This window comes from Polyodon spathula, chromosome 17 (assembly GCF_017654505.1).
Source record: "Polyodon spathula isolate WHYD16114869_AA chromosome 17, ASM1765450v1, whole genome shotgun sequence".
Classification (NCBI taxonomy): Eukaryota; Metazoa; Chordata; class Actinopteri; order Acipenseriformes; family Polyodontidae; genus Polyodon; species Polyodon spathula.
The window spans coordinates 11,754,295-11,772,793 of NC_054550.1; the positions used below are offsets into that span (position 1 = coordinate 11,754,295).

An 18,499-nucleotide genomic window follows, 5' to 3' on the forward strand; every position below is an offset into this window, starting at 1 on the left:
TAACAACTTCTACTAGTGAAGTAGTACAGACTCAGCAGGGTCTTATTCATGCTATGATGAGAAATGTGATCAGTTCAGAGCAGATTTACCAGGGACTGGGTACAGTAGTTCAGACTCCTGAACCTGGTCATTTCAGTACTATGCCTACACAATCCAAGTTCTGAAAGCCAGGGCTGGGTGCAGGGCGAGTGTGAGTTTCAAGCCCATGTGCTGCTAGAATAACAGTTCTGTGCTGCCCATGTGGGGTCAAGTGGGATCCTATTGCTTGAACAGCCAGAACTTAACAAGTTCATCAGTCAAACTGTGCTGTGGCCAGATAAAGGCCTTCATCTGCATATCCCTTTCACACAGACGAGTTATGAAGCTCAGAACCGGCGCTGTTGCTGCATTTTGGTCTGTGTGAATTCTCTACAGTCACAGAGCCGTCATGTTTTATGTTGTCTCTGAACCACCTCGCTAGGTGGTTTAGACATGGAACTGAACTGTCTCAACTTCTTTATGAAATGCTATGACAGCAGTCAAGTGCTATAGTGGGCGTGGATTGAAAGTGAACACCCCATGTTACACACTTTGATTTTTTTCACATTAAATGGCTGGTCAAGAATGAGGTAGTAATTAGAGACCGGAAGTAGTTAAGGATTTGTCAACTTTACAATTTTAAGGAGTGACCGTTACTAAATAGATGTGGCACTTTTGGAGGCACAGAGAGCAACACAGGGGGAGAGCAACACAGGGGGAGAGCAACACAGGGGGCGAGCAACACAGGGGGCGAGCAACACAGGGGGCGAGCAACACAGGGGGAGAGCAACACAGGGGGCGAGCAACACAGACAACGGCTGTTTTTTTAAAAAAAAAAAAAAAAAAAAGAGAATGACAACCATTACCAAATGGGTAGAGCCTCTCTGACCATCAGTCACTGAGCATATATAAAAAAGCTGCCCTATCAGGGCCCTGCTGTGAGGGGGAAGTCCCTCCCACCTCCTGTTGAAGAGGGAAAAATTGCCATTTTCTTTCGAAAACAGAGGTCAGCTGGGGACACTACCTCAAAGGTTATGGTAATAACCTAACCTTCCCTTTCAATTCGAATGATAACCATTACCGAAATGGGGAAAGCTGTATCAAAGCTGTCGTGGCTCTAGATTACCAACAGTACAGCCCCACGGCGGTAGCATCAGAGCCCACATGACACCTAAGGGCATGCTGCCTGCAAAACTCTAGAGCCCAGAGATGGTCTTGTTCAGTTTGTAACATCAAGGCGGTAAAAACGCACAATTGTCTGACTACCTGTCCATGTAGCAGCATTGCATAACTCATCTAAGGAGGCGTCATGAAGGAAAGCCCCCAAAGTTGCCTGGCCCCTGGTAGAATGGGCTGTAATGTCCCCCTGTAACGGAGAGTCCGTCTGTTCATACGCCAAGCGTATCGCATCTGTCACCCAGTGCACTAGATGTTGAACCATTGATTGGTTAATATGGAATGAGGATACCACCTTTGGCAAAAAGGATGGATTTATTCTTAATGTTACATGCGAGTCATACCCAGTTAAAGCCATACATGTGTCATCGACAGCGCATGAAGCTCACTTACTTGTCTGGCAGACGTAATGGCTATTAAAAATGCCACTTTCAGAGAAACAGGGTGCAGTTCTGCTGACGCCATGGACTCAAATGGGGGACCCATAAAGGCCCTCAGTACCAGTTCTAGATCCCACTTGGGGACCATAATTTTCATGGGAGGATGAAGCCTCCAAGCCCCTTTAAGAAATTGCAGTGGTGAAGAGCAGACCCTTGAAGGGTGGTGGACCTTTGCGGAATTGTAGAGCATATCCGTGTCTCATTGTCCATAGCACCCAGGAGTCCTGGGTGCAGCCTTGCCATGGGTCGTTGCCATTGGTCAGTCTGGTTGTGGGGGAGTTTGGTGGCAGCCGGGACCCCTCAGGGGCAGTCTTGGGAAGGGTCGGGCCTTTCTTAGGCCCCGGCCTCGGTCTCCAGCCAGAGAACCGGTTACCCCTGGCCTGCGGTGATCCCCTGCCACTGACTCTGCCTCTGCTTCTGCCTGCTTGTCTACTCTGGAGTAGGGGCGATGTTCAGACCCTTTCACCCCAGCAGGCTGTGCATGCCACCTTGGGCGCTGACGGTAAGCCAGAAGGCGAGACAACTTGGGGACGACCTCCATGGCCTTGTGGGACCTGTCAAGGCTCACATTAATGGTCGCTCCAAAAGTCTGCCCCGGTGTAATGGGGGCATCCAGTAGCGCCACCTTCTCGGTCACCACGACCTTGGCTTGTGTCAGCCACAAATGCCGGCGGGCGGCCACAATTCCATCAACTTTTTCATCATGTTGATGACTATATTTCCAGCCATGGTGGGGGTGTTAGGACATGCTTGTTGTAAGCTTATGATCGCTGACATTGTGTGCTATTCAAAATTGCCATTGGCAGTAAAAGGCCAGGATTTTTTACACCCCCTGGATGGACTATTTCCTTTCTCCAAGTCTTAGATTGCTATCTCAAGACAGACAGGGACAATATGATTCAACAGTAAAGAACAAACAGAACTGTAAGAGTTTGGGGTTTAGTGCAGCAGCTGCCTTCTTTAATCAGCATGTGTGTTTCTTCCAGGGCTGTTTTTCAAGGAGACCAAACTAACATGAAACGGTCCCAGTGTCCTAATTAGAGTCTGGGTTAGAAATCTGGGTTGGCATCCTTTGACATCCAAACAGTTTTTTTAATGGTATCTGCTAATAAGCCTTAAAAGTGACAACCCTTCTAATCAGATCAGTGTGTGTACGGTATTAGCTTTTGGGATGTTTTCATCTAAGAGAAAATGGATAAATTGATTCACGTTTTAACAGTATTTGTTAATATTTAAATTCAACTACCACAGGGTTTTCAAAATAAGCCGTCAAGCGGCACGATCCACCATCTAAAACATTATGTGTACATGCTACTTTTATCAAAAAAAATTACGATTATTTCAGGGTATTAAAATGACCTAATTTCGGAGCTATCTTCCGTCCATTTTTTGTCGTACTATAGTACGAAAGCATGTCATGGCTGCTGTCTATGGGAGCTGCCATACTTGTATGCTACTGCGCAACTTGTTTCACGCACTTCCTGTCTCGGCACCCAGAGTCCCACTGAAACCCATGAAGACGTGCAAGTAGAGTTGAGTATTGCTGCACAGAAGCTTGGCCATCCTGCAGGCGACGAGAAGTCAGACGCAGGACCTGAATCAGACTATTTCAGCGATTTTCTTTGCAAGCATAAAAAACTGTTTTGATTAAAAGCAAATACCAGTTCTTTTTTCAGCCAGTCTTGTGTTGCAGGGGCCCTGATGCTCCAAAGTCCATTCTTATTTGTTGTTGATCTTGACTTGCCGTGAGCAGTGCTGAAATAAAGCTCCTTCATTGGAGTACTTTGTCAGACACTACAGGCAAACCGTAAAAATTGAACATTTTTCTTCAGTGGTACCTACTACTGCTCTTAATTAGCTATAACTTAATCTGTAGCATAATGTGAAGTGTGGTGGGATTCAGTGCAAGCATGAAGCACTTTAAGTGCAATTATAAAATGGCTTAGATAAATGGAATGCCATCATTGGCTAAACAAGATCACATGATCATGCTGTAAGAATTGTCTTATGCAAGGCTAGGGACAAATCACAAAGAACACAACAAAGTCACAGCATATGACAAAAAATAAACCGTGGGTTTATATTTTCGAGAGTGTGCTATCAAAAGTTAGATTTTAGAAAATGTTACTGCAGATTTCCGTGAAGACTTAACTACTAGTCTAGCACATGCTTAAAACATGCAGAAACGGGCCAGAATACACACCAGACCCATGCGCCTGAGATGAGTGCCCCCTACCAGCATTATAACCAGAGCTGACATTCTACCGAGGTCTAATCAACCTCCAAATCTATGTTACACAGCAAACCAACAGAGAAAAATTAAGGAATCTTTTGTAATTTACCAGAAATTTCACATGAGCATCAGCACTGATCATGCAAAAAACATGCAAGGTCACAGCCTCTGTCCTCATAGCTAGTTACGGACATGCCTCCTACCAACTTGTAAGTGCCACATACTTTAAAACTAATTGAATACCCCGCTACCAACTAGAGGTCTGCACTAAATTTAAAACCTGATACGAACCCAACCCGAACAAACAAATTCGACCCTGACCCAAGACCTTTGAAATGTTTGCATACCCGACCCGACCATCTCCACAAATATCATAATTCAAACATACGCTATTAAACTAAGCATCTTTCGTGTAGAGTCTATTCCCGATTTTGAGTTAAAACGTAAATAAAGAAAGAAAAAAATCACTCAATTAGTCCTCCCATTTACATCCTTTTCTAATAATCCAACACTGCATGATTTAAAAGAAGACAACACCAGGCTTCTTCAAAACTTTGTTAACATAAATAGACCCACATTAAGATGCTCTTGCAAATTTGCATACTCATTTTGGTCAAAATAAATTATGTATGACTGACTTAGCCCAGCTACAGGACAAACGCATCCCTTTTCAGTGTGCCGCTGCAGAGATGAATTTCTCGTCTTTTTGCTGTCATATTTCAGGAATATTTTGCAAGGTTTGCGTTGTACAAAGTCACATATCCTTTTTTTATTATCGCTGAATACAACAATTTCATAAATTTTCCAAACTGTTAATTTAGTCGTACCCTTTCCAGCAACGGAGTGTTCCACTGCTACATGTTCTCCTAAATGTTTTTTTTTTCTCAATAGTTTTGTCAGTACGGTGTCTGGGTAGGTGAACACTTAACTACAGTCCAAAGTATTTCTGAGCTTTTTGCTTACATCATTCCTGAAATGGTCAGTTTGAAAAATACACTCCATTTTCCCTGCAACAGCTTACCCTGCTTTAGTACAAAACTCAATACATTTACTGTTTTTTATTATAACGTCTTGAATTGCCATGCCTGCTGTTTTGGCTGAAGAGGTATCAGCTCATCATCTAACTATGGCAGCTACTGCACAATTAAATCATCGTCAAACTCCTGATGATCAACACTAACCAAATCTATTGTATCTGGGATAGATGCGGCTGCTAAAGAAGATGTAACAGAGGGAAAAAAAAAACTTCATGTTGACTCAAAACTTCATGTAGGCACCCTACGATTTGACTAGCAGGCGACAAAAATATTTTTTTGGGAGTTTACAAAGTAAACTTTCTTCGCTTCCTTTTTCTTGTTGTGTTTATTTCTTGACACAGCCACTGACTCATTGTGTGACCCCGAGCAAGTCACTTAACCTCCTTGTGCTCCGTCTTTCAGGTGAGACGCTCTTGTAAGTGACTCTGCAGCTGATGCATAGTTCACACACCCTAGTCTCGTATCATGTAAAGCGCTTTGTGAGGGTGTCCACTATGAAAGGCACTATATAAAAATAAAGGGGAAGATGATCTGTGAAGAAACAGTAATTGCAAGGAATGAAAAATAAATGTGGCGTCAACTTTATGTTCTATTTATTTCGGGAATAAACAAAACAACGTTGTTATTTGGCATCCTTTGTTTTGTAGTTAATTCAGTAGGGTAAAGTAAGGCCTATACAACGCATTCTTTACTCCTGAGTAATGTGTTACATATTGTAACATGTGAAACAGGAACTTTGCCATCAGCAACTTTTAATGTGTAAAATGACAAGGTAAAATGAGTAAGTGGTTGTGAAGATTCAAACCCAGGAATGTCATTGTTAGGTAAGTTATATAAATACTTTGCTTTCTACATGTACTTATACACATATAAATTAGTTTTAAATTGCTGTTGTGAAAAAGTGCTTGGCAAGTGGTCTTTGGGAAAAATGAGAACCCAGAGAGGGTCCCTACATTGAAAAGGTTGGGAAGCACTGATCTGATTTAAAGCAGCTTCCAGATATTTGTCCGCAGCTTCCCTTCCGCTTGGTTTGCAGCTTCGCCCAGTTAATCCTGCTTGTTCCAGTTTCACAATGGTCCAGGACCTCAACTAACATTTTATTTTCTTTCAATACCTTTGCATTTGGCTGTTTGGCACCATTATTAAAGCGTTTATTAGGTCTACAGAGTGTAATTTAAGAGATGCGACCCACACAACTTTCTGCTTCTACTTTTTCACTTTTTTTTAAACAAAGCTAGTACTACACCAGCACCTTTCATCAATAAAACACCCTAGACATGTTAGTAGCCAACATGGAGCTGAAGCTATCCCTGGTGTAAAACCAGCATGGGTAGAAAGTGCTTTCTAGATGTATTATTTTTTCTCACGACTCGCATCTCTCGTTTCACCTCTGAATTCACCAACCCTGATAAGCGGCTGATCCACTCTTTATATATGCGTGACCATCTCCAAATTAGTCATTGTGTAATTCATTTGGAGATGGCCACATTATGCACATGTTTTAGCTGGATGGGGGACAGTACCTTTTAAATTCTAATACTACAAATATAAAATAACACAAAACATAAAGTACACACAGGGGCGGGGGGTACCCCGTCACATATGTACAAAACTGCCAGCTGGTGTTTTTGAGAAATCTGAAACACGTGTGTCACAGCTGAGTTAGTTTATCAAGATTCCAGAATTAGAATCGGTTGTGATGGCTTTCATGATCAAAAGCTTGGAGCTGAGATGAAGAGCACAGTTGTACTGTTTGTCCTTTTAATATGTTCGGTTTTAACTTAACACCAGGTCAGTCTCAAATGGAATCAGCTTGTACTTTTGGCTAGATTCACTATACATTTGCTTCAGTGAAACTTTTTCTCTTTCAAACAGAAAAGAGAGGACTTTTTGCTGACATATATTACTTTCTAGCACCCAATGCAGCACATGAATGTACTGGGGAAGTAATGCAGAACATTGAGGAGTGGTATTTAATGAACACTTTACTACCCCAGATAGTATCCATTTACACCTCTGACCATTATTGATACAGGCCACTCGCTTTCCTCTGTGGTCTTTACACGCTTTTCATTTCCTTTCAAAAGCCACAGCTGGTGTTGTCCAGGAAAAATTCAGCTCAGTGTTTAACCTCACCAAAGAAAGTGTTGAATTTGATACATGATTAGTTTTATTTTACTTCAGATTTAAAAACCATTCATTCTGATATGACTTACCACATGGATTATGCTACTGTTGTTCTCAAAAAGTCCTAGTTCATAAGCTATTAGAGCGCAATACAAACCTTGAGGTCCTTGTGATGAAAGACGTTATATAAATGTAAATAAATAAATATAGCGTATCTAAACTAACCTGTGCATGGATTTGTGGTGACTACATCCCTTAGAAAAGTTTACCACGGTAAATTTGTACAACCATTTAGCCCGTTGTTATACTATGTATTTATCGTATATTATGTTTTTATGTTTTGCCATATCTCTGTGGGCTCACTCACAAAGCTGTGCTTTTACTATGGTAAATGTTCTAAGGGGTTTTGGATAAAAGCCTGTTTTACACCGAACGGATATGTCCGCACACCTGTGTCACGAATGCTGTAGTACACCTGCACTGCTTGTGCACTGGTGCTGATTTTTATTCTGATCTCTCTCTTGTGATTTCAGGGTCGGTGTGAAGGGGCACAGATTGACCCCTGGGAAGATGCTGATTTCAATATATACAAAGTCACTGACCGCTATGGCTTCCTGCAGTAAGTGCTTTTCAGTTATTCAAAGGATGAATCAGTTTGTGTACAGATATATGGTGTTATCTCATGGAAGTGCTTTGTATTTTTTAATGTGGAACTAGTTCATAATTAATTTTGTTTTGCCCCTTAGTGAGGAGGAGCTGTCGACACCAAGTGCACTGGAGGAGAAGGTAGGAGTCACCACACAGTTCCGTTTTAATGTAATACATTGTGTTACAGCTCACCTTGTAAAGTGTACATGAAACAAATGCTCCTGTAGTCTATGTTGTCTGTATTGCAGAGTTATGTTTTTAAACATACACACTTGAAATTTGTATTCACACATCTATAAATTAACTGGGCAATACATTTCTCAACATTTCGCTAGGAGAAAACAGAAATACTTTAAGGATCTCAGTGTATCCAGTTCACACTCCCTCCTGCAAAATAAACAGTAAGGATCTCGCAGTGCATCCAGTTCACCATCCCTCCTGCAAAATAAACACTCTAATGCCGGGCTTACACTGCACAATTCTTGCAGATCGTCGACGAGCTGAGGAGTAGGTGACTAATTTCTTAAAATCTTGGACAAAAAGAGGTTGTCGGGGACAAAACGGTTGATAAGTGTGAGAGGGTCTACCATGCCCCGTTAATAGCTTCTGCGATCTCCCAACGCTCTTACAACGTCCCGACAAATTTCTAACATGTCAGAAAACTTTAGTCCCCCGACAAAGCAATTTGTGAAACGTGTGTGGGGCTACGGGCTGATTTCTTGACGATGCTGCCAGCAGCCAATAGGACAAGCTGGCAAGAATAGAGACGAAGAGAAAGACTGTGCCCCTCTTTGACATAAGTGACATTTCCTATCATGATCGGTCATTGAAGGTACCTGGTAAGTAAAAATAATTGTTATAACGTATTAACGCCGAAGCAGATACAGTGTGTGGTAGTGTGTGCTCTCCTGCAATCAATTTCTAGTCACTCGTATTCGATATGCCTTTCAAACCCCTACTATATGCTTGTATTGCTAATTTAATCAAAATATGAGGAGGAGGGGTGCGCGTCTGTGTGAGAAATAGAGAGAATGTAGATTACGTTTTTGCTTATTTAAACCTATAACAAACTTGTAGTAGCCTACTATTCAAGTTGTATTCTAGTCTGTTCAAAAGCGCAACACTGGCTCGTAGTACAAAATATTTATTTGTTTAAAAGTCTTCAAATTATTCATTAGAATTTGGTATTCTGATCGCTTGTCGGCCAATCTCCCACGCCAATCTTTTAATCTAATAAATATTTTGTACTACGAGCGCGTGCTGCGCTTTTTGAACAGATTCGATTTTATTATTTTGGATGCACCTCGACTCGACTTGCATCATCAGTCCATACTGGACACGTCTGTTAAGCAAAATTGCGTGTCCAAATGGATCTTCTCAGCGTTTTCTTGTTTTCTGTGCAAAACAATGCACAGACAACAGCGATCGCCTCCTCGCTTGAGTCCACGATTCTCCCGAATCGCTATAATGTTGGAAAAATAAAATTGCTGCTATTTGGGCAACATGGGATACAGCAAAGGTAAAGTAATATGTTTCTCGTAAACACTGCAGGGGGGTCTGGAACACTTTAATGCAAACAGAGACCTGAAAAGAGCTTACTTTAAGTCATCCACATGTCTTATTTTTCAATTCTTAACTGTTTAATATCCTATTAGGTTTTTTGTATACTTCTTTTTTTATTTGATGTTTACCACAAAAAAGCTGAATGCCAGAGGTGAGGAGGGTAGAAAATGAATACAATTATAATATTTGCCCTCTGTAACAGTGACTACATATAGGCCTAGATATTTTCTATTTACCTACTCACAGTTGCAGAGGGGACAATAACAAATGCAACCCCTGTGTTTTAAAAAGGACATTCGTTAGTAAGCTGGTAAATAATGTTCTAAGCAGAAACGCAATATAGAATTACAGTGGGAAGCACGTGTTCCTACCTCCACACCGCAGATTTACAGCATGCCGTCTGGCGCGACAGCAATTGCAAATTTTCTGAAACCTTAATTCAGCAGCACTTTGTTATTCCTGCCACCAGAAAATAACATAATAATTCATTAAAATTAACATCAGGGGTGTGGCAGAGCAGAGCTCTACCTTTATAAATTGTCAGTTATGGGGTTAAATTCCCCTACCTGCCTGGGTTTATTGTGTTCAGGTGGCTGGTGTTGATTAGAGTAATTAACGATCAATCAGCACCCAGCCACCTGACATAAAAGGAGGCCTCAGCTTCCTATTAAGGAGAGGAGGGAGCTGAGGAAGCAAGCAAGCTGGTGTTTGTGCTTGCTGTTTTTGGTTTTGTGTTTTTTTTTTTTAATTTTCTTATCCAGTGAAGGCATGGCCCAGCCTGGAAACCTTTATTTTTGTAAGTCTTGCTTTGTGTCTTTCTATTTGTGTTTAAATCCCTTTGTTTTGGCCCTTGTGCCCTTTTATTTTGTGTTTATTTGTAATAAAAGTATTATTTTTTTGAACTGCAGTCTGTCTCTGGGCCTCTATCCACTCGTTAGCAGGTCACAAGGGGTTATATAAACCCTCCTTGCAAAACGTATTTGTCTTCATGACATTGTCCTGCTATATTGAGATCATGTGTTTTAATTGTCATCTGTACAGACAGAATTATTGTCTTAATGTATAGAAGATATTCATTGGACATTACATGTTTCAGTATCCCAATGTTTAAAGTTTCAGAATTAATGATACACTTTCCAACAGTGTCATTACAGTTTGTACATTGATGTATTTTAAGATTTTCTCAAAGTTCCAATGCAGGTAATGGTCAGTAGAATAAACCATTGTTTTATATTTATAAATTGTTGTAGTGTTGGCTGTGCTCAGTGGTAAAGATTCTTGAAGCGCAATATTCTTTGAGGTGGTTCAATAAGTTTTATTTCCAAAACAAAACAATAAAGTGTACCCCTTTGTGGAGAACTAAATACACTTTTCAAATAACCCCCTACCTACAACAGGACGACTAAGCTGTTTTTCCTGTAATTTTTACCAATTTGTAAACCTTTATTTACCCTGCACTCTGCCATGCCACTCTCATCTTTCTCCTTGATACTTCCCACCCAGAGCTACATAAATGATGGCATTTTATACCATAGCTTTAATTGTTAGCAATTCATTAGTTTATTTATTTACGGCGTTACCTCATTTGAGGTTAAGCTCAGGTGCCTCCCTGAGCTTTCTAATTTTGGCAGACCTAGGACCCGTAGCAGTCAGTGTGCTGGTACCATAGTCTTTTAGTTTACACGGGACAGAAGTCAGTGTGATATGCAGTTCCCTTTCAAGTACGAAATGTAACCATTACTGAATGGGTATTTACCTACTGAAGACCCCAATCTTGAATACTGTATACCAAAGCTGCTCTTTGAGTCTGTGACACAGTCGTAACCCCGCCCCCGAGGGATCAAAAGTACTGCAGTCACAGATCTCAGCACTATTTTTCCTTTCAAGACTGACGTGATCGGATAGCCTTGTTCAGATAAGTACATTGTTGGTTATATCTGTATATATTTCGCATTTTGTGTGTTTTTACACATTTTGTACGTGTTATTTAACCACCCAGTTGCTTATCCCTCGATTTTCACGTGGAGTGCAAGCGAGTCCAAATGTGTCACTCCAGTGAGAATAGCATGCAGGGGGTTCTATGTGCATCTGCAAAGTTTAACACGTCTTTTCGACATGCTCCAGTAAATAAATAAGTAGAGTCTAGTAGACTATATGGTACAGTTGTCTGCAGTTTTGTTTTTCGCTGGCAGATGGCAGTAGTCCCTAAGAAATGTGCTTGACGGACTGGCCCATCCATAGATAGGTATCCAACCAAGCAAAGGTATAGGAGTATTCTCCTTCCCCTTTTATGCTGTCACACATGACCCCTTGGTAACTACAATCTTCAGCTGCTACGTCATTTCCCTTCCGGGTCAATACGTTCTTGCAATGGAATCTCGCCTTCTTCCAGACTGACGACTTCCCGACCCTGGGAAGTTCAGATCAGCCCATCTAAAGGACTCTACTTTCTCTGCTTAGCGTCCTCACAGGTCAGGAGGGAGATTTACAACCAGGATTCATTATATTTCTATCACACTTCTGTTTGAAAGAGCGTGGACAATCAACTCCAAACCATGTGCAGTTTAGCAACGCTCTGACAATTTTGTTAATGCATTTTCTGATGAAGTGCGGCTGACTTAAAGTAGTAAAAAAACAGGATTGCAAAGCTGCGACATTTTTGCATTATCGCACTGCGACAGTATCGCAACAGGTAAATAGCTGGTTTTAGCTACCACTGTAGTGTTTAAAGTAATGGATATATTTTAATGTGTAACTGTCTCTAGTTTTAGTCTGATTTAGTCTCTACTTTACAGTCAGATTTAAATCAGTTTTATGTCTTGTATTTAAGCAAAAACATCAAGAGATCGAAAGAGTGGACAAATGGCTGAAAATGATAAAGAAATGGGATAAATACAGAAACAGTGAGAAGGTAAGAATGATAAATGTTGAAACGTTTGTCATTGGATTTATTTAGTGTCTTTAGCATTTCTAAAATTAGCACTATTCAGTGGATGAAAGTAAAACCTGAAATTACTGAAAATGGCACTGTATAAGGTATAAACAGAAGAGCAATACAGATTGTCCCTTATAAAAGTATAGCAAGATGTAATAAAGCGAAGTGAAAGCACGGCAAAGCAAAAGTAAGCAGTGTAAAGCCCAGGCATGTATGGTAAAGCATATTGTAAAACATGGCAAACCAAGGTAAACTATGTTTAGTACTTGGAGAAAAGAACGGGAAAGTTTACAGTGGTAAACTTTTATAGGGGATCCCCAGCACAGGGCTAAAGTAGAGATGGACTGGAAGTAATAGAGCTGACTTAATCATTAATTTGGCTACGGCTGCTTGTGTTGAATATTATAAGTGGGTTTCTGTTAATCTGCAGTCGTCTCAGAATCTCTCTTTATTTTTCCCTTGTTCTTATACATCATCCATAACTATCACACACTCAACATTGCTGATTTTAGAAATACTAAAAGAAACATAATAAATTAAATGACAAACATTTCAACTAGAAGTCTTTTTCAATGTTTTGAAATGTTGGAATGGTTTGCGATTCATTTCTTATAACCATGGATTGTGGATGATCTCTTAATAGTCACACTGAGAGGAGTGGGGCTGTGCTGATTATACACGAATGGGACATTATGCTTCTAGAAGTAAAAAACATAAAAATGTAGATGACTTAGAAAAGTTGGTAAGAGGGTAGAATAAAATGAACTATACAGTAAAGAACAGATATACAAAAAATGTGTTACTGTACTGCAGCTTGGTGCAGTCATAAAATATGCACCATATAGTGTCATTGATCTGTGTGTATCGCCTCTCAGATGATGCGGAGAGTCTATAAAGGAATTCCCCTGCATCTACGAGGCCAGGTCTGGTCTGTGCTGCTCGATGTGGAGAAGATAAAGAATGAGAACACAGGAAAATATGAGGTAAGAGGAGTGAAATCAAGGATAACTGGTGCTACAAAACTGTGACGTTTAAGTTACAAACATTTAAATAGGTTTGCATCTAAGATAATAAAATTAATATTCAAGTATTTTATGTTTCCAGGGTAGTGGTTTTCTGCCTTTTACACCAGTGTGCTAGAAGGAACAGTGCCTATTCTTTTAGTTTGATTATTTTATTTACTGCAGTGCAGAACTAGGTTTTAATTATGGAAGTGTTTGTAGCTAACTAAATAATTTCATAAGTATTTTAGCTAACTAAATCTATGGCTATACAACTGTTAATGCGTCTGTTTCTAGCAAGTGAAATCCAGGCCACAGAATTTTATTATATTATACTTCCTCGTCCTGAGGAAGTGTTATATCAGGACATTTGACTAACTATATAACCGTGTACAGGACAAAGGAACAAAATGACACACCTGCAATATGTAACACACACATTTGTGTACACGGACTGTACACTTTATGCATATATGATATGCATATACTTGAATACTTGAACTGTAACCACACTGTATTATAATGTATAAAACTACAAGTCAGTGATATAGAAGTTGTGTCTCCCTGATGCAAGCCACTTTGTCCCAAAAGGAGTGGTTACCTATCCCTGATTTTGAGAATCAATTATGGCATAATTAGGTGGCATGAATGGTGGGAAAATTATTCAAATACAAGTTTTAGAAATATATTACTATTAGAATAAAAATAACATTTACAGTGTGTCTGAGAGGAAGCCATTCGGCCGATCAGTGCTCGCCCGGTTCCAAGTAGATGATTGATAACAGAACTTTGTCAGGTCGGGTCTTAAAGGATCACAATGATTCAGCATTAGCAGCATGGCTAAGTAACCCCTTCCATACCCACACAACTCTCCTGTATAAAGAAATATCTTCTCCCCCTCTCCTAGGTATCCACTTAACTTCTAACTGTGTCCTCTGGTCTGGTTTCTGTGCTGCATTTAAAGTATTGGTTAAGGTTAACCATGTCATCGTTTTAAGATTTGAAAGATTGCAATCAAGCCCCTCATAATTTTTCTATGTTTTTTGGCCAATAACAATATGTTCTTCATGTGAAGCAGGAAGGCAAGAGGCAGTAACATGTTGGAAGTAATGCTGGAATTCAGGCAGTAATGCTGGAAGCCAGTGGCTTGCTGTGACTTCTTTAGCAAGGCATGCAACAAATTTTTACTAACGTGCATCATTTTATACAGGTCAAATGCACCTTTCCATTACAGCTGATCTGAGTTATACACAGCACACAGTTCAACACGAAACCGACTACTGTCAAAAACATTGGGATAGGATGCTTTCATAGATTTCATACCATCAACCAGAAAATGTGTCTGGAACACCGTGAATCTTTTTGGATTCAGCAACTGGACAAATTCAAGTTTCTCTACACTTTCAAATCTTACTTACAGGTGTTCACTGAAGTTATCAATGACCAAAAAAAAAAAAAAAGATGTTTATATCTTGTCTGGTCATCTGAACTTTCTTGTCTCTCTCTTTTTTGCGTTGGTTCATGTACACTCAGCTCCGACACCTCTTTCCAAAACTCATCCAATGTGTGTCGCTTTCGGTGAATTTGGTCAGATGTCTCTCAAATCTGCCGAATACAAAATCTGATATCGTACATCTTGGTTTGAAGCACGTCAAACAACACTTGTGTCATTTCAAATATTTCATCGTAGAAGCAGAGGAGAAACACAAACTCAACAAGCATGGTCAGAAAGCCCTTGGCTGAAGAATAGGATGGAGTGTCCCAGTCTGCTAGATTTTGCACCACACTTTCAAAGAGTTTGATCAGAGATTCTTTGCTCTGCTTAACAGTTTGTACAAGCTTTGAGTGAAAATTCCATCTCATGGTACAAACAGAAGGCAGTCGTCATTTAACTATTTTGTGAAGAAGCTCAGACTGCTTTGTAGATCGAGAGAAAATCGCAGCTATTCCTTCCAAATTTTTGAAAAATATCCTGCATTCCGTAATATTCTTTGCTGCAAAACTGAGGACAAGATTTAAAACATGTGCATAGCCATGAACAAAAAGTGCAGAACTTTTCATGCACACGTTTCTGAATTCCACTTACTTTGCATGCCATTACTGCCTCACGATCATGTCTGAGCAACCAACTCATAATTCTTCTGGCACTCTGTATCAACATGCTGGAAAAGGGCAGCTGCAGTCCGACTGTCAGTAACATCATAAAACAAAGTGTTCCACAACATCACTGTACAATAACGCAGTGCAGTCGAAAGCTGAGACTTATTGGCTATATCTGAGGTTTCATCAAGTAGAATAGCAACAATTGGTGCCTCCTTAACTTGGACATAACTCACTGCTTTGATTAGGTCATTCTGAATCTTGTTTGATGTCCCAGAAAAAACAGTCAAGGTTTGCAAATGCTGCTTCAGTAAAGGGTCAAACTCACTGACTAGCCGTAAGGTTTCAACATAATTTCCACAATTCAGGGAGTCATCCGATTCGTCTTGCTCAAGAAAGGCCAGCTGTTGTTTTCCGATATGACATATAACACGAAATAGGGAGCCTCTTATCAAATCATAAAACCAACTCTCCGGGAAGCAGCTTAAATGCTTATGAGCCGCTGTAGGTGCAGAGCTGACAGATAGTAGGGCTTGCTCAACAGGCTTATGTGATTAGGAGCAGGATCTGTTTAATGTGATAAGCATGTGTCGGATTCTTTCACAGCAAATTAGAGGGTAGACTGTGGCAGGGAGGATCAGAAGCACACAGAAGGGAGATTGCACAGCATATTGTATACAGTGATGACCAAACGTTTTGCATCACCCTATAGAATTAACTTATTTTGCTTCATAAAGTCAAATGAAACCTGCTGAATAATGGTACGTTAACATATTGAATTACATATTGCTTTGTAGTTTTCTAGATACTTAACGAAAAACAACAATTAAAAAATGTTACATTTAAAAATCTAACATTAAATACTGTATACTATTATGACTTCTGGTAGACTTTTGCATTATCATTTTGCACTTTCTTTGATTACATGAAATTAAATAAAATATCTAAATTACGTTCATATCATTCATATCTAAAATTTTAGGTGATACAAAACTTTTGGCCATAACTGTATAACACTAAACATTAAATATTAACTATCTGTTTTTAGGAACAGTTTTATGTACAGAGTTTGAACAAAAAATTGTACATATCCTGTAACATAAGACATAATTAGGCAGAAATGTAGTTGAAGTGTACATATACACTTTTACTAGAGAACTGATTATCCAATTGTGATAAAACTTGGTGAGGATATTCTTTTCCATAACATACTGTAAAGCATATCAGAATTTAGGGATTTATGGAGTCACCTCTCTATCTTCATATATGAATGCTTGTCACCTTTTTTTACTTCACCATACTGTGGTGATCTACTTGAACATGTTGCTCTGATTTTATATTTATTGTTTTTTTTTTTATACAAAACATCCTTTAAAGTGATTATAGTTAAGAAATGATTTCCCAAAATCTAACATATCGTACATTTCACAATCACTGTAATCGGTAGATCTCAAATGTGCAGTTTTGAAAGAAACATATTATAGCAACTATGTATTTTCATTGTAAAGCATGATACTCTGATTTGAGACCTGTGTAGTGAATGAAAGCACGTGACAGGTTAGTTCCCTTTCAAATATGACATGTAACCATTACTCATTACACAAGCATTTACCTCCTAAAGACCTGAATCCTGAACATTGTATACCAAAGCTGCTCTTGGAGTCTGTGACGCAGACGTGGCCCTGCCCCCAAGGGCACCAAAGTACTGCGCTCACAGATCTCTGCGTCATTTTTCCTTTCAAGACTAACCTGTTTGGAGAGCCTTGTTCAGATAAATACTTGTTGCTTCTATCTGTATATATTTGCATTGTTGTGTTTTTACACAAATTATATGTGATAGTAAAAAGTATTACAGCGATTAGTTTAATAATTACGTGTATTGTGTGCACTACAACCTATTGCTTGTCATGTCCCTCTGCGGCCTTGTGCCCCACTTGAAGCCAGCATCTTGTGTTGCTCCTTTCCCAGGCATCCAGCCACAAGTTTTATTTCTTGTTTTACTAATTGGCACAATACGAGACATTTTATTTTATTTCTGTAATTGTTTAATTACTGTTTTTTGTTGAGAAAGTATTTTCTATTGTGTGTTATATAGTTTTTTACAGATACTATGCGCAGGCCTGTGCAACATGGTGCTTAAGCACACGTGGAGCAAGAGCAGATGCTGGGCTCAGCAGCACTGCACAGGACTTCAGTTATGGTTGCTTGCAGTCTCAACTACAGTATCTTGATATCGTTTTGGTGACAGCTTTTTAGCATCACCATTGTGAAGGCTGTTAGTCTTTGCTAACAGGCAGGCTTCCCTCAGTCTTGTGTGTGCTACTGATTGTGTGGTTTTGCCAGTGGCTTTTGCAGGTGGGCAACCTGTGGTGGCTACGAATTGGTGGACCCGCTCCTCTCCTGACCCGGTATCGTACTGCACAGGACCTGAGGTTACTGCACCGATACCAGTACCGTTCCATTACAAACCTGGTGCTAAAGCCACCGATCCGGTGCCGACCTGGTACCGACCCGGTTCCAGCCCCCTACCGATCAGTGCCAAGGTCACTGTTTCAGTACCAAACTGGTCCTGTGAAGCAGTGAGGCAGCAACTGTACCCCTGTACGCTGCATTGGTTTCTCCTTGCATCACGCCCGGGTTCTGTCCCTGTGAGACATGTAAGGCCAGTCTGCCTGTTGAGGAAAAGCACGGTAGATGCTCTTCCTGCCTGGTGCCAGAGCACACCAAGGAGGTACTGACGAACCACAGTTTCTGTGAGTTTTGCGCACGCTTCTCTAAGTGCACGCTGGAGAAACGTCTCTCCCGCAGCTCTACCGAGCGCTCTGCATCCCTCACTCCTGCACAGTGCTCTTCCCCATCACCCTCTGTTAGAGAGGTGGCTGCATCCTCATCCCATGGCTCTGCCAAGGGAGACTGAACGACGCACCCAGGAAAGTAACCCACGCAGGAAGCTGTCTTCATGGTCTTGATCATCTTCCTCTGCCTCTCCTTCTCCTCCCCTGAGCAATCAGCGGGCTCTGAGCAGCTGTTTCCCACAAAGGAACGGTGCTCGCATAGTTACTGTGTGAACATTCTGCGTCGCCTGCCCCGTCTGTACCCCTGGGGACCCGAGCACAGACTGGCAACAGGAGGACGTGCTGTCCATTGCTGCCTCTGATGTGGGGGGTGAACAGGGGCTGGTGTTCCGTCAAAAGACGTGGAGTCAGACAGCACATCCCCTG

The 18,499-nt window shown here is 40.6% G+C and overlaps 1 protein-coding gene across 1 annotated transcript in view; it reads left to right on the forward strand.

Moving 5' to 3' along the window:
- Window positions 1-18,499, forward strand: part of LOC121330143 (USP6 N-terminal-like protein) — a 100,225-nt gene that overhangs the window by 47,382 nt on the left and 34,344 nt on the right. Inside the window, exons 3-6 of the mRNA XM_041276443.1 lie at window positions 7,565-7,650; window positions 7,778-7,817; window positions 12,073-12,153; window positions 13,053-13,160. Of these exons, the coding sequence (XP_041132377.1) occupies window positions 7,565-7,650; window positions 7,778-7,817; window positions 12,073-12,153; window positions 13,053-13,160 (315 nt within the window). The remainder of the gene's footprint in view (window positions 1-7,564; window positions 7,651-7,777; window positions 7,818-12,072; window positions 12,154-13,052; window positions 13,161-18,499) is intronic.